Raw genomic sequence first — 24,354 nt, 5'->3', positions numbered from 1 at the left:
GGTCAGAGAAAAGACCCCTGTGCAAATCTCAGATCTGGATTCAAATCCCAGGTGTTTAGGGTCAGGATTTCGACCAGGTCTGTCTCTAATCTCATTGTGGGAAGCTTGGGTGGGAACATGCACCCTGGTGCTGCTAAACAAGGGTGATGACAAAAGCAAAAGCAGATTCAATAATGATGCAAGCTGCTAACAGAGCATCATGACAATGACACACTCCTCTGGTTTCTGGAGACTGTACCTGCCGACACCCAGGTGAGCCTGTATCCTGATGCTCCCCTAACTGAGGTCCACCTGGCCTGGATGGTGTCAGTTGTCTCATTCTGGAGCAAGATGCTTTTCACTGGCAGGAGCTTCACTGGAAGGGTTAAAGGGAACAGACATTTCAGAGAAGCTACATTACAACCCATGCACCCCTGTGGGAACCGTGGGCTGCCTCCCGCCTACATTAGCCAGAGGGGAGAGAGATTTTGAAGAGTTCCTTCATCGCCTGTCGGTTTTAATGCATCTAGTAAAAGGCTGTGGCCGCTCATCAGGAACAGTCACTCTGAGCCCAAGCTGCAGGGACGCCAGCTGCGCGAGCTGTCACGGTCGCTTTTTCTGGCCCGCACCACTGATGCGCCAATCTGGTTTGATTTACACAGAGTGCTGGGATGCCAACAGATTTGCAGGCAGGGAGCAGGCCCAGGGCTTAAAGAGAGAGCAAGGCACACAGGGTGAGTGGATAAATGAAGGGAGGGAGCAGAAAGGAAGGCTACTTGTTTTAAGTACTAGGCCAGACTCTCAACTGGGGTCAATCTCTGCATAAATCACAACGACCTCCATGAAATGAAAGATCCGGAACAATTTAATTGAGTGCTCGTGAAATTTCAATTCTGGGTGGGTGGGTGGAGCCTAAATGAACAATAGACCTGCCCCCTCAGTTGAAGGGCGGGGCCATGGAGCCCAGACAGCAACTAGCTATAGTGAACGAGAGGCGTTCTCTTTATCCACAGCACGGCCAGCTTCCCTCTTCTAGATCCATGTCTGAGCCCCTCATCTAGTGATTTGGGACAGGAAACATTTTAGAAATCTCAAAACATTTTCCAGGATGGGAAAACCATTTCCCACCTAGCTCTGAGGATGGGCTTGGAGTTATAGGCAGTGAAGGGGGTGGGGCTTTCTCTGAAACATCAAGAACAGGTCACTGCTGAGGAGTGGAGTTGATGGTTCAAGTAACCCCTAAGGCCAAGAGTTTTAAAAAAACGGTTCCTAAAGTTAGGCTCTTAAGCCCATATTAAGGCAGCTAAACAAGTGCTGGACGTCAAAAACATCGAACACCTGCTGCTTCCCTTGACTTCAGACAGTGAGAGGAGAGTCTGACTGAGCCTTTATTAAATGGAATGGGTTTGGAGCGGAGGCTGAACTGTTGAGAGCAATCTCCCAGTGTGACGTGTCGGGGAATGGGAGCAAGAATTGGGAATGGGAGCAGGGTTGAGCATGCAGGGGAAAGTGTGCAGGGGCACAGGGACAGATGGAAGCAGATCTGAGTGTGCGTGAGAGCACAAGAATAGGGGTAGGGTGTGTATCAGGGGCACGGGAACAGATGGAAGCAGGTCTGAGTGTGCGTGAGAGCACAAGAATAGGGGTAGAGTGTGTATGAGCATGTGTGAGCGTGCATAAGCAGAGGGGCAGGCGTGAGAGCAGAAGCGAGCATGAAAAGAAGACCATATGTGTGCACAGAGACAGGCATGGCAGCAGCATAAGCATACAAAGAAAAGCATCCATGTGCACAGCGGCAAGTGTGAGAGCAGAAGCAAGTGTGCAAAGAAGACCAGACATGTGCACAGGGACAGGCATGACAGCAAGCATGCAAAGAAAAGCATCCATGTGCACAGGGGCAAGCATCAGAGCAGGAGCAAGAGTGCAAAGGAGAGCAGGCATGAGCCCGATTTCCAGTGCAATTAAGAATGCCACCTCAGCGATCAAACCTCTTACATGTTCTCCCTGTAGCGGACACCGGATGGCTCGAGCCCTGGAGGTACACAGCATAGATACTGACAGTATATTCTTTATCCTCCTGCAAGTTGCCAAGCACGTGAGAGGTGACTTTTCCGCCCAGAATCTGCTCATAGGTCATCCCGGGTCTGTTTGCTGTAGGGGCCAGAAGCAAATAGGACACCCTGGTGAGTGACACCTGTGGACAGAGGTGCGTGGCATATTTGCCAGTCTACTGTCAGCATCAGAGAATTAGCCCCAGAATTGCACCATCTGGGTTTGCAATGGAAAGCCCCTGTCTTGATGGGACTACCCCGCTTTCTACAAGAGGCTCCAAACTCACCAGGGGGAGGCCAACACCACGTTGCCCCAGGGTGACACAGATACATCAGCGATGCAATGTGATCCCCACTGCATTGCGATGCCCGGGCTAGGCCTCAGAGGACAGAGCTCTGGAAGTGGGGAAGTTGCTTTTCCCAAGCATCAGGACTTACATGAAAATACCTGACACTGGTGTGAAAACCTAGCAGATCACAACTTACATCTGGGCATGTAGATCTTGTAGCCTTCAAGCTTCCCTAGGGGAGGAGTCCAGGCTACCTTGAGGCTAAAGAGTCCTTCTTCGATGACCCGGAAATTGGTCACTGGAGGTATGGGCGCTTTAAGACACAAAAGGGACCCAGAGGTTAAGGGTCAAGGCTGCCCCACAGCAAAGACCCCGTACAAAGAAGAGAAACTCCCGTGTTCTCCAAGGGTGAAGGGACACAGCGGGGAACAGACACTCCTCTCACAGAATCAGATCCCCCATGCTCCCTTCCATCCCCTCACTAACATCCCTAGTTCCTTGCTTCCTGCCCTCTCATACCTTGCAGGGTCACTGGCAGCTGTACAAAGTGAATGTTGCAGCATGAGACTGTTTCAGGATCACCCACAATGCACCACTGCTTCGTACAGAGCTGGGAACTCTCGAGGATCTCTACTCTCACGGCATTGCCACTGGCTCTACTGAGGGTAGCGTTTGCTTGGAGGCGGGGCAAAGCTGCAACGGGGCATGCCCTGAATCTTGTCCACTCCTACTCACGTGGCTCTGTACTGATCCAACCAGCCACAGCAGCCAGAGATACAGCTCCTGTCTCCGGCTCACTAGTGTAAGCAGAGTCAGGATGCGCTCCACCCTGACACCTGGTGGTGAGGTGTGGCAAGTTGCGGAAAAGAACTTCAGGGGCTGATCTCATTTGCATAGGCACACCCACCCCGCCTAGCATGAGGCCGTAGCTGCCCAAAGGGTCACTTTGGCTGCTGTGGGATCCCCAGTGTCTCTGTTAGTGGGGCAGGAAGAATAAATTGTTATTACCGGGGATTATGGGAATCAAGGACAGTGGAACTGCACTTGGCCTTTTGTTATGATGGAGGGACTCGCCATCAACTAAGTAGCACTCGCTAGGCAAGGGACATGGGTTCCAAAACTCTGTGAATTGAGAGAGGGTGGGGACAAGTATTAATACTTGGTGGCATGGGCCCCTTGGTGAAGGCCTTACATGCTAATTGCACTTCCTCCTCTCTCCACTGTGGAATATCAGAACTGATTTTGATTCCATTAGGAGTCTAGTTACAGGCTGCTGAGCGGAATTCACTTTGGGCTAATGGTGCACCAGCACTGAGGCTCCCCTACTACAAGCTGAAATCACTGAGTGTTGTGTTAAGTGGTGGGGGAGCCTGAAGATGTATGGTGGAGCAGTTATATGATGTGCAACGGTGAGCAGAGTGGCTGGTGGAGTGGAGCAGTTTGCGGGACGGCGAGCGGAGCGGCTGGTGGAGCCCATGGGGTGGCTGGCAGAGCAGAGCCCCATGGAGAGGTGGGGCCATCAGCTTTGGACCACGTAAGGTGCCCCTTAACCCCCCCCTCCAATCTCCACCCAGGTTGGGAGGTAAAACTCTGCAGGTAAACTTTTGAACTCTGGGGCTCCCCGACCATAGACAGAGACTTTTGGGTCGTTGGACTTTTGGGACTTTGGGTGATTTGGGGTTGCTGGACTCAAGAACTAAAGGGAAAGGACATGCCCCAATTTGCTTGGGGTGGATTTTTTTGCTCATGGGTTGTGTTATGGCTCCTGTTGGTGGTGTTTCCCCAACATAATGCCACATTGTTTCTCTGTTATTAAAAGGCTTTTTGTTACACTCTGACTATGTTGCTTGCGAGAGAGGAAGTATTGCCTCTTGGAGGTGCCCAGCGGGGGTGGTATATATTTGTCCCAGGTCACTAGGTGGGGGCTTGAGCTGGTTTTGCATTGTGTTATTGGAATGGAACCCCTAGGTACTGAACCCGGCCCTTGTTGCTGCCAACTCTGACAGGCAGAAGGGTTACACTAGTGGGGATCAGAAGATATATCGGGTGACTTTACTTTTCCCACCAAAACATTCCATCTTATTCTTGGTAAGTGTATGTAAGAAAACATTATCAAGACACTAGCAGATGGGGAGGGCTCTGAGTTGCTACAGAGAATTTGTTCCCAGGTATCTGCCTGGTGGGTCTTGCCCACATGCTCAGGGTCTGACTGATCACCAGATTTGGAATCGGGAAGGAATTTTCCCCTGGGTCAGATTGGCAGAAGCCCAGAGCGTTTTCCGCCTTCCTCTGCAGCTTGGGTAACTTGCAGGTTTAAACTAGTGTAAATGGTGGATTTTCTATAACTTGAAGGCTTTAAACCATGATCTGAGGGCTTCAGTAATTCAGCCAGAGGTTAGGGGTCTATTACAGGGGCGGGTAGGTGAGGTTCTGTGGCCTGCAACCTGCAGGAGGTCAGACTAGATGATCGTGATGGTCCCCTCTGGCCTTAAAGTCTATGAGTCTATGAATCTAAGACTCATTATTTATTTAATCCTGTCTGAGATCCTCCCTCAAGAAGACAGACACCACTCAAAAAAGTAGGTCCCTCAGGAAAAGCAGACTAGACGCTTCACACAAAACAGAGGAGCTGAACTGGTGCAATGCCTTAACACACCTGCCGTGCAGCAACACCTGGTTCAAGACTCACACAGTCAGCCAAATCCAGACCCAGAGTAAACAGGAGCCTTGCTGGTGTGGCACCTGGCCTGAATTTGGCCTATATTTCTGACACTGGGAAACTGGCTCTTAACGGAAGGCAGTAACGTAACAGCAGAAAGGTTCGACATCGCTCGTTAGAGTACAGAGGAAATCCCGATAAAATGATTTAAAATATGTCTGAAGTAGAGCCCCACAGGAAGTTGCTGTCTTGGCAATCTGATGATCCAGAGCAAGATTCAGGGACTCAGGTGACTGGGTGAAAGTCACCACTGTGTAGAGGACCAGCCCAATGCACAGATCAGCTCCTCGAGCAGGGGCATGAGTGACCTTCACTTAGGTCACTTCCCGACTTCAGGAACTTAATCGTGCAACATGGTGTTCTCCTTGGGCAAAATTCACCCCTGCGTGCAGACAGCCAGTACCCGGCCATGACACGACCTAAATCCACTGCAACCCTCAAAACAGAGCTTCTGGGGAACACAAAGCCGTGCATAGGCCTTGTGCCCATTCTCTGCACTGGGGTGAATTGCATTCTTGCTATGGATTATTGCAGGACGACCTGCAGCATGACAGATTTCCATGAAATAATTAAGTCCCTGATCCTGCTCCCACAAGCAGACCTCTGTACTGGTGCTAAGCCCCATGGGCCCAATGCACAAAGCAACATGCAGAGCCATGGCCTAAGCAAGCTCCCCCATTCTCAGGCACTTGGAAATTATACTAAATTGGACACCATCACTGATAAATTAGATACCATGATTCACTAAACCAGACAGTATCGGATGCTTCCAAGGCTGCACCCAACACACATACTTTCCAGCCTGGCTTCTGGACATGTCAACAAATAAATAACAAGGGGAACAGTTTCCAAAGGACACACTCACTCGTCTTCCCTTTGACGGCCGTTGACTCCCCGAGGGCGTCCGCGTAGACTGCCAGGACCGTGAAGAAATAGTTTGTGTCGGGCTTCAGATCGGACACCAGCACGGTGCTTTTGTTGCCATCCAAAACAATCTGTCACAGACAAGAGAAGAGAGGCGCTTAGCCGGTCACTGTCGGGCGAAGCAGGCTCCGGCTCTGATGAGCTACACAACGAGCCATGCAGATGAGGAAGGACGGTGCTAGAATGCCAACCAGGAGTTCAAGCATTTTGACAGCAGGATATAGTCCCTTTGATTTGGCTGGGCGTCGGAAGGGGATTTTCCCTCTTTACACTTACAGCCAAGAGTGTAAACACCATGAAGGGGAAGCCATTACAAAGGAGAATCTGGTTTGATCCAAGGCCGCGTCCTCAAGTCAGTGGGAGACTTTCCATTATCAAAGGCCTTTGGATCTGAGGCAAGGGGATGAAATCGGTAAGCAAAAAATGTAGGCTGAAAAATAGGCTTATTTATTTCTGAGTTTTATTTGGATAGGAAAACTCTCCAGAGCAGTCTGTCTCTTGCTATGTGCTTGTACAGCTCCTAGCGCAATGGGGCCCGCATCTCGGTTGGGGCTACTGTAGTGTAAATAATAACAACTCTCAAGGTAACACTGAATGCTGGGCCAGAATCTGCTACTCTTACCCTGAGAAGTCCCTTACTTTGTGAGTAGGCCCCCTGAAACCGATGCTATGTAGAATACCGCTCATTGTGAGTTGGGGTGGCAGCATCTGGTCCAATGAGATAAGAGATTACTATTGTTTACTGGCGACGTGCCGGTAGCATGCTCTGTACTGCCCCTATGCCCCAAGGACTAGAAACAGAAGGGCAAGAGTGTTACAAGAAAGTGGGCTGTTCTCACGTTCTACCCAACCCAGGTAGAAGACTGGAAGCTAGAGCTGGGCCATGGTAAGAGCTGCCCAGGGAGCCTGAGCCACTGTGGGGAGCCTTGGAACCTCCAGCTGCCCAGGCAGGGTTGCCAGGAGTCCAGTTTTCAACCGAACACCTGGTCAGAAAGGGACCCTCCCCAGTACTCCCCAAGCCTGGTGAAAATGAGCGAGTGAGTGAGTGAGGGGGACAGTGAGCGACAGAGGGAGGGGGGATGGAATGAGCGGGGTGGGGCCTCGGAGGAGGGGCGGGGTAAGGGTGTTTGGTTTTGTTCGGTCAGAAAGTTGGCAACCTGTCCTGCCCTGGTACACTGGCCAAGATAGCAGCCATCACACTCAGAGGCTCTGAAAATCAGGGGATGACAAGCATTCCATGTGCCAAATGCAGACCACGGGAGGAAGGGAGGAGGTCTACCTGCCGCTGGTCCTCAGAAATAGGCTGCCCAGTAGCAGAAAGTGAATTCAGGAGGACATGGTATTCCATCACCTTCCCCGTGGCGGGAGTCCAGGTCAGCCTCAAAGAGCTGTAACTTTGTTCGCTGACAAGTAAATCCCGGGGACCAACGATCTTCTCCACTAAAAGCAGGTGGAGAAATAAAACTCCGTGATTTGGGCTGTTAGAGACACTGCAGGACAGGACTCCTGGGAGGGCCTCTAGTAACAAAGCTGCCATTCCCCTTCCAGAGATAGCCTTGAAAAGAAAACATCAGCCAAAGCAACCCAATTGGTAAGACTGAAGGGGACGAGCAGCTGGGCTCTAGACCTATGCCAGGATCTAAAGATCTCACACATACCCCTATGGAGCGGTCCTAGAGAATTGATATGGGATTAATCCAATAGGGTTCTAGAAACATTTAGTAAAGTTCCACAGAAATTATTCTAAAAATCTACACAAATTAATAGAGAATGGGCTCCTCTCGAGCTTCCTTTTTAAGCTCCCGGATGGGATTCTGTGGCAGGGTTAGAATACTCTATTACAATCTTTAGGATGGTTCAAAATGTGGTAGAGTTCAATAGAAAATGGTCCCGTTCCTATGGGATTTTTAAAGATGGGCACACAGTAATGGGTAAGGTACAGCCCAGCTAAATCCCAAAGTATCAGTTCCCTGATCCTCTGTTGTCATGGTAGAGACAAATCAGTTACTATGGCAGCTCTGCCTGTTAAAACACTTGGGCATCTCTGATCCTAGCACTGAGCCGGCTCCTGCTCAGTCTGGCAGCTGTCTGTCTGTCTGCTGGGCAGTAGCAACGGCTGCAAGGGCGGGGCTCATTTTTCCCCCATTAGGAAACACCCGTCCACATCACTAGAGACTTTTAAATGCAGGCTGATGAACCACTTGGGACTGGGAGCCTGATCCACAGCCCACTGGAGTCAATGCAATCCCTCCCCATTGACTTCTCTGTAGAGCTGGGTGAAAGTTTTCCTCTGAAACTTTCTTCTCACCCACAAAGGCAGACTCCGGTCGCCTGAAACAGCTCACACATTTGTGCTGAATTCCTCGAGTTGTTTCAGAAACAAAAACAAACAAAAAACCAATTCCCAAAGCTGATTGATAGGTTTTCACTTTTCGATTCACAGCGATTTTTCATTTTGAATTTTACCCCGATTTTATGAATTATTTGAAAGGTTTACAAAAAAAAAAAAAACCTTGAAAATGCTAGGAAACTTTTCATTTTGGGTTGAACAGAATGGTCAGTTGCACCCAAAACAAAATGTTCTCGAGCTTTTCATTTTGCTGAAAATTTCAAAAAAAAATCTTTGTCTTGAGTCGACCTGAAACTTTTTTTCTCTTTTCTGGTTCGGCCACAAAACTGAAAACTCAGTTACTCACCCCACTGGACTTCAGTGGGCTTTGTACCAGGTCCTGGGATAGAGGTAAATCCTGCTCCCTGGATGGGGTGATACTAATATCCCAGGCTGGGCTTCCAACCACAGGCAACTACTATCCCTCATCTCCTGCTGTTGCTCCTCTCTCCAATGCCAGTGCTGTGATCCAGCGTCACCAGCGTGAAATAAACGCAATCAAGGACAATGTGGGCATTGCCCTCTGAACGACAAACCAGATGCACTGGCGGCTGGCTGCTTTCTAAGGGTCTGTCTACCCTGCAGTTTACCCCCCGCGGCTGGCCTGTGTCAGCTGCCACGGACTCGCGGGGCTTGGGCTATGCGGCTGTTTAATTGCAGTGTAGACATGCAGGCTCCAGCTCGAGCCTGGGCTCTGGGACCCCATGAGGGGGGAGGGTCTCACAGGTGGCCTGCAGCCCAAGCCCAAACGTCTACACCACAACTGAACAGCCCTGTAGCCTGAGCCCCATGAGCCTGAATCGGCTGAAATGGGCCAGCCCTAGGAGTTTAAATGCTGTGTGGACATACCCTACAGGTCTCACATAGATTTATAGAAGATTAGGGTTGGAAGAGACCTCAGGAAGTCAGCTAGTCCAACCCCCTGCTCAAAGCAGGACCAACCCCAACTAAATCATCCCAGCCAGGACTTTGTCAAGCCCTAAAAGTCTATTGATGTGAATATATGGGATGCAGAGAGCAAGTCTAATGGGATGTCGGAGCCCCCTACCCCCTCCTGCCCCAGAGAAAGGGGCTGATTCAACGAAATGGAAAATAAGAGTGGGCGGGGTCCAGACTCACCATCCACAGCCTGCCTGGTGGGGCGCGGAGGCTCGGAGGCCGTGACACAGAGCCTTCGAGAGAGTTTAGGGGACAAGTTACCCAGCAAGTGGAAATCTTCAGTGTAAAGCACATGCTCCTCGGCAGGCGTGGAAGCTATTTTCCTCAGCTCGTTCCTGTCGGCATTCTTAATTCCTAAAGGCGCGGAGGTGGGGAAAGGAAGGGAAAACAAGAGGCCTGATTCGTCACTGCCTGCTACCGGGCATTGCCATTTACAGCTTCCTGCAAAGCGGAGCAGAGACTCAGACCCAGTGTTTAGAGGTGTAGTCCCTTGGCGTAGATGCAGTTCCCATTGCTGTGTATTCCCCTGGGGGATATGCGATATTTTGTAGTGTCTAGCCCTTGGTCTATTCAGTATTCTATGGGGTATATATATACACACATGTAGCATGCATTCGTGTACACCCTGCCATGTATACACAATCCACAGTGGTGACGTTCTCAGCGTCTTCATTTCTACCATACCTACCCACAGCAAACATTGTAACTCCTCTGTCCCGTAGCGCCTGAGCCGCATCTTCGACAGAATCGGCAGATTTCCCATCTGTGATTAAAACAACGATCTGCAAGGAAGCAGAGTCATAGCCGGGTAACCAGGGTGTCCAACGTGAGCAATCTGCAACATGTACTGCGATTGACCGCCGTGCTCTACCGGCGGACGAGGCACTTCCTCGCAGAGCCCGGCGAGGAAGGAGCCAGGCTGATGGCCCTGGAAAGGGGAGGCTGCTGCTTCTCCACAGAATAGGAATCACATCCATGCAAGCTTCCTTCCCTGCACACCTTCTACTGCCCAGCTAGGGCATCTCAGACACCAGGAACCCATGGCCCCCTGTCCTGAGACCAGCAATGAGCCATCAGATGGTAATCACTTTCAGCCACTATCAACCAGGGCCAGATCGGAAACAGTGGCTGACGTGAGCAGCCCCGTACCCCACCGCTCACTCTTCGGTGCCACCTTGGTAGCAACCTCCTTGTAGCAGTCAGCTGAGAAGAATGGGCCAGACAGGCCATGCAACGTTCCCTTTGCCCTGTCTCTTGAGGGTCTGCAGAGCAAACAAGAACTACTGTGTCTCCGTTTAAGGCTTCCCAGAATCCAAAGTCCCTAGCAGGGAAAGGAACATGCAGCATTTCAATTTGGGGAAGCGGGCGACCCAGTCAGAAGAGGGCTTCTTTAATAAGAAATTACAGCAGTGCCCGATTTGATTGCTATTCTGGGCTACATGTTCTCCAAGGAGACCCTCCAGGAACACACGATCCATTCGCCATGTCAGCTGTTTGTCACGTAACCGGCCCTAACGCAGGGTGGCTCTTTGTCCCCCTCTAGAGGCTAAGCCATGTATACAGATTCCTGAGTCTGCTACTGCCATCAAGCTAGGAAATCTGTTCCTTTAGCTCAAGCGGTAAAGGCCCATGCTCTTAGATGCAGAAGTCCTGAATTCAACCCATGACCATATGGGAGGGACTGACCTTTGCCGCATCTCCTCTTGCTGCTGCCGGACTAAAGACCACATGGGCCACAAACACCAGGGCATCCCCTGTTTTTGCATTGCCCCCTTGGAACGAGAGCTCCCTGACGGCCACCAATACCTCCTCGATGGTGACGTAATCCGTCAACTCAATACTCATCCTGGGAGCAGGAAGAAAAGGGGGCGCAAAAGAGAGAGCATTTATTTTGCATCCCCCGTGAATCACAGTAGGGATCATACAATACAACATCTGAAGGCATAGGCCGGCATGCCAAACCTCAGCTCCTTCTGAAAGGAAAGGGCACGTAGGGTCAGTGAAAGGACATCACGGGCAGATACGCCAGCTCTCTTTGTTCCCCTTCTTCGCACTGAAATGTCACGCCACTGAATGAGGGATATTGATCTCCAGGGGTGGGGCCCAGGGGGTAAGGCATCTACCACTACTACCAGTCAAACACAGTGGAGTCTCCAATCCAGACAATTTTTAAATCAAGGGTGGATGTTTTTCTAAAAGATCTGCTCTAGGGTTTATTCTGGGGAAGTTCCATGGCCTGCACTATCCAGACGATCGCAATGGTCCCTTCGGGCCTTGGAATCTATGACTCTGAGGTTCTGTCTACAAAGCAATTCAACGCCCGCTGCTGGCTCACGTCAGCTGACTCGGGCTCGCGGGGCTGCAAAGCTGAGGTGTAGACATCCAAGCTCAAGCACCTACACCCCCATTTTACAGCCCCAGGTCAGCCTGCGAAATAACCGAGTTGAATCTGAAAAGCTTTATTAAACGATACGGAGGCTGATGGTGCTTTCCACCACGCAAGCCCATTGGGACTGGTTCTCCTCAACCTGATGCCGGTTCTATGCCAGCGCAATTCCACTGGCTTCCCCAGGAAGGGAGATGACGAAGAGGCTATGAATGCCATTGCTTGTATGCATGGAACTGAGGGCAGCATTGGGAAGCTTCCCCAAAACAGTTTTACTGGGACAAGGGACGGCCCCTTGCTGGCTCTGAGGCAGATTTTTAAAAGGATTCAGGCCCTTAACTCCCATTGAATTCAGTTTGAGGAAACCTGTGAGGGTCTGGGCCTTTTGTCACCCCAATCCAGCAGGCTGCAGACTGGAACTTGGAAAATGCACAGGAAGCCCAACCCTTAAATAATCATGTCAGCTACCAGCACACGATCGCTGTGTCTTTGCTGTGTAAGGATCCAGGGTATAGTCATCCTCCATTTTGGAGGGGGAGGGGGGCGTATTTGGATGGCAGGCGGACGGTTCCAGGCTTCAGCTTTTAGCTGAATCTCACTGCTGAGTTGTGGAAGAGCCAAATGAAAGTAATCATTCAATATAAGCTCTCCAAGCCTTCAAACACCACCACCAGAGCTAGGGGTGCATAAGGTTGCCCATAGGGTGACCAGATGTCCTGATTTTATAGGGACGGTCCCAATATTTGGGGCTTTGTCTTACATAGGTACCTATTACCCCTCACCCTCTTCCCGATTTATCACTCTTGCTGTCTGGTCACCCTAGTTGCCCACCACCATGGCATCCGGTGGGGCCTCAGACCAAGCCCCGGTATTTTTAAATGCACCTTTCCTGTTTTAAATTTGAATGTGTCTTTCAATGGATTATGATTCACATACATCCACTCCAGCCTCACTGCCAGACAGAGGTGGGACTTAGAGATTCTCTGTGTTGACAGGAAATGAAGGTTTGTCCCACCTTGGCTTCTCCGCATAGAGTGCCATTCCCAGCCGAACGCCCTCTTTGCCCATTGCCACGTTCTCGAAGGAGAGGACCACGCTGTAGACGAAGTCTTTGATCAGCCGGAAGTTCCCTTCCCCCATGCTCCAGGACTCACCCACCAGGAACAAGATGTCGGCCACCTCCGCCGTCCCACATGCTGCGGGGAGAAGAACAGAGCGGCTGCGTGGGCTGAGAGGCTGGTTCTGTTCCACAGAGCTTGTAACGGACCAGCTAGCGTATAAACCATCTGAGGGAACATCAGCGGGGCGGGGTCTCGTAAGCCCCCCTAATGATACTGCAGCTAAAGGAGGCGGAGATCAGAACCTGGCCCAGATATACAAACCCTTTGCAAATCTCTCCAGCTTAGGTAATGACATGGCTGCCGTCGCCATAGCATCTGAGCACCTCGCAGTCTCCAGTGGTCTCACTGGGGAACTGAGGCACAGACAGACTAAGGCCCACATCTTCAAAACGTACTTTGGCACCTAATTGCCATTGAGTTCGTTGGTGATCTCGGTCCAGAAGCGTTCATGGTATTGCTTTAAGGATCTGAACCTAAATGACCAGCCTGAGGTCACAGAGGGAGGCCTGTGGCAGCAGGGCCGTCCTCAGGATTTATAAAAAGAAAAGGAGTACTTGTGACACCTAAGAGACTAACCAATTTATTTGAGCATAAGCTTTCATGAGCTACAGTTCACTTCATCAGATGCATGCAGGGGAAAATACAGTGGGGAGATTTTATATACACAGAGAACATGAAACAATGGGTGTTACCATACACATTGTAACGAGAGTGATCAGGTAAGTGAGCTATTACAGCAGGAGAGAAAAAAACCTTTTGTAGTGATAATCAAGGTGGGCCATTTCCAGCAGCTGACAAGAACGTGTGAAGAACCATAATGGGAGGGGGGGGGAGAATAAGCATGGGGAAATAGTTTTACTTTGTGTAATGACACATCCACTCCCAGTCTTTATTCAAGCCTAATTTAATGGTGTCCAGTTTGCAAATTAATTCCAATTCAGCAGTCTCTCGTTGGAGTCTGTTTTTGAAGTTTTTGTTGAAGAATTGCCACTTTTAGGTCTGTAATTGAGTGACCAGAAGATGGCCTCTGATAGTGTGGCTGATAGTGTGACAGCCCCCCAACCTGAAGCAAATACTCACCAGCAACCACACACCACACAACAAAAACACTAACCCAGGAACCTATCCTTGCAACAAAGCCCGTTGCCAACTGTGTCCACAGATCTATTCAGGGGACACCATCACAGGGCCTAATCACATCAGCCACACTATCAGAGGCTCATTCATCTGCACATCCACCAATGTGATATATGCCATCATGTGCCAGCAATGCCCCTCTGCCATGTACATTGGCCAAACCGGACAGTCTCTATGTAAAAGAATAAATGGACACAAATCAGACGTCAAGAATTATAACATTCAAAAACCAGTCGGAGAACACTTCAATCTCTCTGGTCACTTGATCACAGACCTAAAAGTTGCAATTCTTCAACAAAAAAACTTCAAAAACAGACTCCATTGAGAGACTGCTGAATTGGAATTAATTTGCAAACTGGATACAATTAACTTAGGCTTGAATAGAGACTGGGAGTGGATGGGTCATTACACAAAGTAAAACTATTTCCCCATGTTTATCCCCCACACACACACCCCCACTGTTCCTCAGACGTTCTTGTCAACTGCTGGAAATGGCCCACCTTGATTATCACTACAAAAGGTTTTTTTTCTCTCCTGCTGGTAATAGCTCACCTTAGCTGATCACTCTCCTTACAGTGTGTATGGTAACACCCATTGTTTCATGTTCTCTGTGTATATAAATCTCCCCATTGTATTTTCCACTGAATGCATCCGATGAAGTGAGCTGTAGCTCACGAAAGCTTATGCTCAAATAAATTGGTTAGTCTCTAAGGTGCCACAAGTACTCCTTTTCTTTTTGCGAATACAGACTAACACGGCTGCTACTCTAAAACCTACAAGGGAGGTAATCCTGTCATCATTACTTACAGGGTATGTCTACGCTGGAGTTAGGTTTCAGACAGGATTGTGCTTGAGGTGGCTAACCCATCCTGCCACTCGTACTGCCATGATTACACTGCTATTTTTAGCATGCTAGTTCCACCAGAGCTAGAGTGGGTACATCTGCCTGAGGTGGAGATTACCCCTCCAGCTCGCTGTGCGTGTAGACACACCCGCACAGACAGTCAGTGCTCCGCAAGAGGCCTGACCCTCCACTGCCTTCCTTGAATTGTCATTTACCCCAGGCAGAGCAGCTGTAGGCGCTTACTATCGTCGTTTGCATCCCCTTTGCACGGATGGATGTGACCACTCAAGACGGATCAATCCTGAATAGCGTCACTGAAATCCTTCGTGTCAGGGGGCAGCAGCAGGTCAAAATTCTGTTGTGAATAACAGGAGGTGCATACGCCGTGAGCCAGCACGCCCCCTTGTGGGCGGGCGTAGTGTCGCAGATGAGCCTTTGCTTAATTTGCCCCTCATCCAGGGTATCAGCAAGTACCAACACCGGTTACATGCAAGAGAGCCCCTCCTTGCAGAGAGTCCCATTTGTCAACAGAAAAGCCAAGGCAGAAACATGAACAAAACATTCACCCCAACGTCCCGGTGGGGTGACTAGGTCATTCTTCAACCATGTCCCCCACCTGAGACCAGCGATCATCTCTACCCAGTCTCCCTCCAGGGTTCTCTTGGTGCCAGTCTCAGCCCCCCGCTGCTAGGCCTCTTGCCCCTACCGGAGTAACATCCTTCTCTGGAGTCTCAGGTCCGGGGAGGTCTGCGTGCTGTGATGCGTCTCCAGGGACAGCGGGAGATCCTTGCCAGGCCGGGCTTCCGGCCAACGTCTGGGGGATGAGGGGTAAAGCCCTCTGACTAGGAGGCTCCCCGCTCCAGGGGCGCCTCTTACAGGCTCCCCATCCTGGTAGGTTCCCCAGAGAGCTCCCCTTCGAGGCTCCCTGTTCTGCCCTCTGCCTCAGGCCTCCCTCAGTCTCCTATCTCCCTTTGGAGTTCGCGCTAACTGAGCTCTGGTTACCTTTATTAGGTCCAGCTGCTTCTTTAGTAATCAGTCCCCTGGGACAGTCAATTACCCCCACGTGGGACCCTCATCAGGCAGTCACAGGCAGGCAGGGCCCGAGCTCCCCGTAAAAAGCAGCTACCCCTTCATAAGAGCCCGTTATGGCTCCCAGCTTGGCACTGCAATTAGAGAGCATTCGGCCTGGTTGGATCAGGCACCTGATGCTGTCTTTGAAAGCCATGTGATGTTGTCTTTGAAAGCATGTGATGTTAAGCATATCTGGACTGGTGCCTTCTGGAGCAAATACCAACACAGACAGCTATATTAATCACAGGGGGATATGATTTTATTTGAAATTTTCCATGCACTTCCGAAACTACCCCGTTTCATCCATCAAAGGTTTGCCGGAGACATCTGTAAACGCTGATTTATTGCACAGTTCCAGGCTGCGAATTAAATAGCATTATAGTCAAAGATATTGGCTTAATTGACGGGCAGGAATTTAATCAAGTTAATTTTGCAGCCAATTCCTAAGCTACCATTAACCCCTTGCTGAATTTTCAGAAAGTTCCAGGCACGTTCTTAAAAGCTTAGAGCCCAGTCCTGTCTGGCAAGCCCTGTGTTCCTCTTTGGATTTCTGTGGAGCACGGCATGGTCCAGGGAGCTGGACCCTTATGTCCAGCCAAAGACCAGCAGGGCCCTGGATTAGTGCATGAGTCTGCCTGTAAGAAGCAGCTTGCAGGATGGGGGCCCTTATGGACTTCTTAGAGACTGAGTTTCAGCAGCAGAAAGTCACTTCCACTTCAAACTACCCAGTCGTAGTGGCCCTTTCACCCCATGTGATGAATGAAGGGGGAGCTCCCTTTTATGGGCACCCAGCCAGAGAGTTAGCTATAAAATCCCTGTTAGTAGCTGTTCTCTACTTGCTTTACCTGTAAAGGCTCAAAAAAGCCCATCAGTAAAAGGAAGAGAGTGGACATCTGACCAAAAGAGCCAATAGAAGGGCTACAACTTTTTAAAATTGGGAAAAAAACTTTCCCTTTGTCTGTCTGTGGTTGTTCTCTGGAGAGAAGGGACAGAGCAGACAAGGCTAAAGCTTTGTTGTAAAAAGCTGTAAACCAGGTATGAAAATCACCAGATCATACCTAGAACTACTCAGTTTGAAACCCCACATACGTAAGTAGATCAGGAAATGTCTAGAAAGACATGATTAGGTTTCTCTCTCTTATTTCTATAAGCCTTGTGGACGCCTCTGTGCTAACCCCCAAATGCTTTTGTTTTGCTTGTAACCTTTAAGCTGGACCTCAAGAGAGCTATCTTGATGCTTAATTTTTGTAATTGTTTTTAATCTAGCAAAAAACCCAAATTCCAGATTTTTTCCCCCTTTTTTTAAGAACAGGATTAGATTTGTGTCCTCAGAGGTTTGTGCACATGTAGTTTAATTAGCTGGTGGTAACAGCTGATTTCCTTTGTTCTCTCTCTCAGCTCTTCCCCGGAGGGGTGTGTGAAAGGGCTTGAGGGAACCGCACAGGGAAGAATTCGCAAGTGCTCCTTCCTGAGTCCTAAGGGGTTTTTTGCACTTGGGCGGTGGCAGCATCTACCCATCCAAGGTCAGAGAAAAGCTGTAACCTTGGGAGTTTAATACAAGCCTGGAGTGGCCAGTATTAATTTTCAGAATCCTTGCAGGCCCCCACCTTCTGCACTCAAGGTGCCAGAGTGGGGAATCAGCCTTGACACCCCATATGGGTCATCAGCAGGGTTTGAACCTATAGCCCTCAACATCCCTAGTGTAGCAAAGCAATGACTCACTGGCGCAGCATCTCCTGCAGGTCATCTCGGGAATTAGCTCTCCAGCATATGGAGCGCCTCCTCCTGGCTAGTGTCTCACCTGCGCTGCCCTCCCCCCCCCCGTGTCCCTCCCAGACCCTGGTACCCCATTACCTTGGGGTGCTACCCCCTGGCAGTGCCCCCACACTCTGGGTCTCCCTTCCCAGGGGAACCCTCTATCCCCACCTTGCCTCAGTGGCTACTGCCAGTCATTATCTAGCCCCCCGCTCACTGGGGCAGACTGCAGTCTGTAAACCACTCATCATTGGCAAGGAGGTTGGACTAGCTGCCTCTGCCTAACCCTGGGCTGCTCCTTCTAGCCCCCGTACCTGCGTAGGCCTCTGGCAAGGCCTGCAGCCTGGGGAGTTGCCAGGCTGGACCTCCCCAGCTCCTCCCCCCTTTCCCCAGCACTGTTCTGCCTCAGGTACCCTTCTCTCCCAGGCAGCCAGGTCCTTCTCTCTCAAGAGCTAGAGAGAGACTGACTTAGCTCCTGGCTCATAGCCCTTTTATAGGGCCAGCTGTGGCCTGACTGGGGCATGGCCCCAGCTGTGGCTACTTCCCCAATGAGCCTAGCCTTTTCACAGGAGCAGGGTGACTGCCCCGCTACACCTAGCATAGGGGTTCACCACTTGAGCCAAGGGGCAATGCTATCAGCTGACCACACTAGTAGGCTATTATCCTCTAGTGCACAGACACTAGACCCGTGCAAAACAAGCTTCAACGGTACGTTATGAAAGCAGATTTTGGTGAACCCATTGCATCGATTCTATTGTGCCCGGAGTAGAAATATGCCCACTCAGGTGTGGGGGGCTAGGTAGTGAGAGATAGCTCATTATGCTTAGTCCCATGCTGCTGATAGCACATAGACTAAAATCCTATCACCGTGGTACTGCAGTGCCTAGCACCTGCCTCCTATGCTGACCTAGCTGGACCTGACATTGGGGAGATGCAGGTGGGGCACAAGGGGAGGCAAACTTCCCCCTTGGTAGCTGAAATAGCCTATGTAGGGCCTTGGTACAGCCTCCCTCGCCATGGGGGGAGATGGGCGGACCCAAATGGTGACAGATCTCCTCCCTCACCCACTCACTCACACAGCTCCCCCTCCTACATCTTTCCCACTGGTTTCCATGGACAAGGGCCTCTCCAGACACAGAGAAGTGGGCTGGACTCTGCAGAGCTAATTCTACACTGCCATGTGCCTGGGATGGTCTGAGTCATTATACACTGGTGCTGAGCGTAAAACACGAGCAGATCAGAGCAGCAGCATGTCACGCTCATTTGCACAGATCCAAGTGACCAGGCAGTGCCCCTGCCTGCTGACACGCAGTTCTTGGGGATCCTTTTTAATGCCATACGTGGGGCCAAAGAAAATATCAGAGGGGAGATTGTGGCTGAGGGAAAGAGAGGGAGCAGATGAGACCTGTGTGGCATTAAGAAAAGCCAGCAGAAAACAAGTGCAAACCCCAAGGCTGTCTTCTTGGTGGCTGACAAATTCAGATGGACACTGACTGAGTCTAACTAATGGAGATCGGGATGAGAACTATGCAGGGGGACCAAGGGCGGCTTATCCCACATCTGCTTCAGTGGGGTTCTTCCACTCTGAAACGTCTGGCACTGGCCAGTATCAGAGACAGGATGGACCATGGGACCGATGCAGTCTGGCACTTCCCACAATCCTCTTTGGTTTCCCACAATTCACAGCTCACGTGTCTTGGCTTAGTAGATACGATCCTATCTGCGGCTGGCTGCACAGACAATTTAGCCTGCTAGCTACTAGCCTGCTAGTGTCCAGTGGCAGTGGCCTGTGATCTTGAGGCTAGAGATCCCAGGTTCAAGCCCCACTGGTGCCCCCAGGTAGCTACAGCTCATTACACTAGCAAATACAGCCACCTGGAAAAGACATTAACTTCTCTGCCACGAGCGTTAGCTCCCCTGCTTTTGGTTCTGTTGGACACAGCACGTGACACACATACCTTCATGCGGAGCCAAGGCTTCGGCCTGTGCCAAGAGGGCTGCTAGCGTAAGTATCTTGGCATATGACAGTCTCATCTTCCTAGGGCAGAAACTCCTCCTAGGTCACCAGAGTTATTGCACAAGCCGAACATTGATGTGTCTGGAAGAGAAAACAGGGCGTAATGCAGGGTGACGAGTGAAATCATCTAGTGATCCGCAGGACAATGGAGCAGCATTAGCTTCCTTCACCCAGCCCAGTCCATGGGCCTCAGTGTTCACTTAGCCAGATGACCACTAAGAGTGAGTCTCGATGGCCTCTTCGTTCCTTAGCCTCCGGCTGAGACAGCCAAGGGATACCTGTTCCCCAAGGAACTGGGAGGAGAACTACCAACTCGTATCACTTGTGCCTCCAAACTGGCACCAGATTTAACACCACCTGGAGAAACATTTTCAGAAGCATCCACGAAATTTTGGAGATCCAACTTGAGACGTCCTGATTTTCTGAAGGCCCAAGCAACTGCAGCTACTGGAGGGATATAAAACCTTCTGCTTCAGGGCACAAGGTGCATCGCTAACTCATGGGGTGAGGAAACACTTCCCCTAGGTCAGGGGTCCTCAACCTTTTTCTTTCTGAGGCCCCCCAACATGCTATAAAATCTTCCATGGCCCACCTGTGCCACAAGAGCTGTTTTTTCTGCATATCCAGACGATTAAAAGCCAGGGCTGGCATTAGGGGGTAACAAGCAGGGCAATTGCCTGTGGCCCCACACCACAGGGGCCCCGCAAAGCTGAGCTGCTCGGACTTTGGCTTCAGCCCCCTTGGGTTCGGCTTTCTGCCCTGAGCCCCAGGGAGTTTAACGTCGGCCCTGCAATCTGGTTTATTTTGGCAGCCCCCCCTGAAACCTGCTCGCGGCCCCCTAGAGAGTCCCGGACCCCTGGTTGAGAACTGCTGCCCTATGGGAAGGTTGCTCCATAATTCAAACTTTCTTGCACCTTCCATAGAGACATCTGGTGCTGGCCACCGTCAGAGACAGGACACTGCTCTAGATGGACCTCACATCTGATCCAGGATGACAGCTCCTACGTAACGTTAATTAATAACCTTCTCCTTCAGGCCGAGGCTAAACAGGAGCTGTTTCATGCCCAGCGGTGAGTGTTACGTGTGTGTGTGTAGTAAAGGGGTATTAGAACAGAACTCTTTTGCAACCCTTATTACAGCAGTCGCTCTAATAGGAAGGAAAAGTCTCAGATGTTCAAAGCACAAAAGTCAATGTGCGATCATTGCATACAGCAGCTTCCTACACTACACACTCAGCTTCTCATTAGGCTATTTTACAACTCACCTTTGGATTCCTCAAGCTTGTAGCTTGAGAACTGCTCTAATTAGCAGCTTTGCACACAGCCACTGCAAGTTTCCCTCGTCATTGTGCTGTGGACCTGGAAAACACTTGTTCCTGTCCATGTGTGATGCACACAATCCATAACAAATGCTGATTGCTCATTAAGGCTACAGGATCCTTGCTCTAAGTAGCAATAACTGCAGCATTGCCAGAAGGGGTTTTATTCTTTCTTAAGGGACTATAGGAGATCTTCTCCTATTTTAAGCTTCTCCTCTTTGTCCCAGACTGAGCACACGCCACAGATGTCGCTATGGGCAACTTCCAGGAAATCACAGACATTAGAGAAAGAAAAGACCTAATACATCATCCAGCCCAGCTATCTGCCAGTGCAGGACTGTTCCCTACAGTAAATAACATGCAATCACTGAGCTATATGAGTACCTAATAAAGCTGCTGATTCCTCTTGGAAAAACCTCTTGGTTTTTTTCCATGCACAACCTTGGTGTTTCAGTCTAAAATTATTTATTTTAGATGAAGGAAAACAGCAAACAAGAAAGAACAAAAGTAAAGTCTTGAGGCGGGAGTACGGGTTGCGGTGAGAGAGAGAGAGAACAGGCTGCAGCCATAACATGGTTGCTGTCTCTGGGCTAGAGGCTCAGCAAATAACTGATTTTTCAGTTCTAACTGAAACTGAAATTTTGGGGACTTTTCGGTGAATTGAAAAAATCCGTTTCAGGTCTGTTCCGGATCAGGGATTCAAACGTAAGTCCCTCAGATCCCAGGGCAGTGTCGCAAACACTGGCTAATGGTCGTGAGGTGTTGTGACAGCAGCAGCAGCTTCTTCTCCAGCCGTTTTGGGAATAGCTGAAACCCGTTGTGTCAAATTCACAAATAGTTCCGGATTGACCAACGCTGCATTTTTCATCACATAAACTATCAGTCTAAAAAATTTCACTCAGCTCTACTGCAAGGACAAACAGATCTTTAGAAATGTGAAGTCCACCCTGTGCAAAGTCACTCCACTGGCCCAGCTAGACCAAAGGCTTTGAATGCTATTCTGTGTACAGACAACTCCGCTGCCCTTTAATGTGTTTTTCTCTTTTTTCCTCCCATTTCTTGAAACGTGTGCATTAAATGTAGGTCTTCGTTGCCTAGCAGTGAGCCTGCTCCTACCCCTTATTCCTCATCTCCCATCATAATCGGTTCGTGACATCACCATTAGTTGCTATGGAGATGACTTGGATGTTAAAAAAAATCCTTCCAAGGCTTTTGATAAATTCCAATAAAGAATAAACACCAGGAGCAAATGAACTGCTAAGAACTAAAGCTTCTACGAGGAAAATGGGTAAGTCTCTGGGCTGGAGCTCGCGGAACCCTAGTTCAATTTTCTGCCCTGTTACAGACTCATTGTGTGACCTTAGGCAGGTTTTTGTGCCTCAGTATCCCTTTTGTAACATGGAGCTCATAACACCTCCCTTCTGTCTTGTCTGTTTCGATTGTAAGCTCTTTAGGACAGGGACACGCTATGTGTTTGTAGAACGCCTAGTACGATGGGGACCGGATCTTAGCTGGGTTTCCAGGTGCTATTTTAATAGCAATAATAATTGATGTCCCTCCAGAAAATACACAACACAGGCCTCGTTTTCCAGTGTTTCCCAGTGGCACCTATCTCCCCTCCACACATTTTTCTTCTCCAAAAATATAGTTCTAATGAGGGGAAGTTTGGGGTTTAGAGGCTTCACCAGCTGATCTGGGAGTGCCTGCATCGAGAATTGTGAACCAAAAAGTTACAGAGCGTGTTCTTCAATCAGGAACGTACATTACAACAGAGAAGTCAACCAAGTAACAGGCACCTCGGATTATCCGGTCATCGCAATCATAAAATCATAGAAGATTAGGGTTGGAAGAGACCTGAGGAGGTCATCTAGTCCAATCCCCTGCTCAAAGCAGGACCAATCCCCAACTAAATCATCCCAGCCAGGGTTTTGTCAAGCCGGGCTTTAAAAACCTCTAAGGTTGGAGATTCCACCACCTCCCTAGGTAACCCATTCCAGTGCTTCACCACCCTCCTAGTGAAATAGTGTTTCCTAATATCCAATCTAAACCTCCGCCACTGCAACTTGAGACCATTGCTCCATGTTCTGTCATCTGCCACCACTGAGAATAGCCGAGCTCCATCCTCTTTGGAACCCTCCTTCAGGTAGGTGAAGGCTGCTATCAAATCCCCCCTCACTCTTCTCTTCTGCAGACTAAATAATCCAAGGTCCCTCAGCCTCTCTTCATAAGTCATATGCTCCAGCCCCCTAATCATTTTCATTGCCCTCCGCTGGACTCTGTCCAATTTGTCCACATCCCTTCTGCTGCATGCCACGGCCCCTTGGGATTTCCTGGTAACTGTGGGGATAGAGCTCATGCACATCTGCCTCTAAAGCAGAGGCTGCTACATATGAGCTAAAGGGGACTAGCTTGTAGGAGGGAAGGTTTCCAAAAAATCACCTAAGGGATTTGGACACAGAGGTGCTCACTTGTGCAGTCAAATCCCTTGGAGGATTTTATAAACCTCTTCTTTAGACCCTGTACTGCTATGACACCTAATTGAGATGATCTCATTTCATCCAGCAATGGGCAGTGGTACATATATACACCAGCCAGTCCATTGTCACCTACTGTTCTATTCACATCCTTATACTGCATGTGGTACATCGGTCCCCTACCTTAGAACACATCCCTGGCTGCCTTTAAATGCAGAACGCCCATATTACCTTATGGCAGCAGTCATCGATCCAGCTCACGTAACTTAATGAAGGAAAGTACGTACACCTGGAGGGCAGGCAGTGAACTAATGAATTCCAATCATCCTGTCATTAAACTAGAAGCCAATGAGCATCCTCCATCCATACTGCCCCTTCTGGGTTTTTTTACAAGGACCCAGGTGGCGTCCTTTGCAAAGCTAGCCTTTTCCCCTCCACCCCCTGTTGTATTTGTCATACTGTATTTGGTTAAATGCAAAATTCAGACCCTGTCTTACTATTTCATTTCCTTGGCTTGAATGGGACAGAAGCCTGATGTGCAAGCCATTCCAAAGACCTCGCCTCTTAGAGGTGACAGTCTCCTGGGTAGGTTTTTTTTAAAAACCCTTTTCTCGTTTTCCTTAGCACAACAGGGCTCTGAGCTGTGACTGGGGATCTGTATTGCAAATGCTTCTGCAATTCAATGAATCAATAGGAATAACAACAACCACAGCTCAAACCAGAATACAAGGCACATTGGGGAACCAGGCCTGTGCTTTGCCTCACATCTCCCGGGCAGCACTCCAGTGATTAATGATGCACAAATGAGCACGGAGGAAAGTGCATTGAAGGAGATGTTGACATCATAATCCAAACGGCCACACATGGAGGAAGGGAGGGAAGGACAACTTGTTCTCTAAGACTTGGGGTGGGATATAATATAAAGAGGACCAATAAACAG

General features: G+C 49.7%; 1 protein-coding gene across 1 annotated transcript in view; it reads right to left on the bottom strand.

Moving 5' to 3' along the window:
* LOC125636514 (collagen alpha-1(VII) chain-like) overlaps positions 1–24,354 on the bottom strand; it is an 83,267-nt gene that overhangs the window by 39,801 nt on the left and 19,112 nt on the right. The window contains exons 3-12 of the mRNA XM_075126878.1: positions 19,564–19,703; positions 12,693–12,873; positions 10,978–11,137; positions 9,980–10,073; positions 9,472–9,645; positions 7,243–7,403; positions 5,905–6,034; positions 2,517–2,633; positions 1,975–2,130; positions 239–355 (exon numbers count right to left, since the gene is read on the bottom strand). Coding sequence (XP_074982979.1) covers positions 239–355; positions 1,975–2,130; positions 2,517–2,633; positions 5,905–6,034; positions 7,243–7,403; positions 9,472–9,645; positions 9,980–10,073; positions 10,978–11,137; positions 12,693–12,873; positions 19,564–19,639 — 1,366 coding nt within the window. The 5' untranslated portion in view covers positions 19,640–19,703. The remainder of the gene's footprint in view (positions 1–238; positions 356–1,974; positions 2,131–2,516; positions 2,634–5,904; positions 6,035–7,242; positions 7,404–9,471; positions 9,646–9,979; positions 10,074–10,977; positions 11,138–12,692; positions 12,874–19,563; positions 19,704–24,354) is intronic.

The sequence above is a fragment of the Caretta caretta genome, chromosome 1 (assembly GCF_965140235.1).
Source record: "Caretta caretta isolate rCarCar2 chromosome 1, rCarCar1.hap1, whole genome shotgun sequence".
Classification (NCBI taxonomy): Eukaryota; Metazoa; Chordata; order Testudines; family Cheloniidae; genus Caretta; species Caretta caretta.
Note: the sequence above shows the minus strand (reverse complement) of the source record. Positions and strands in the feature narration are given on the sequence as shown.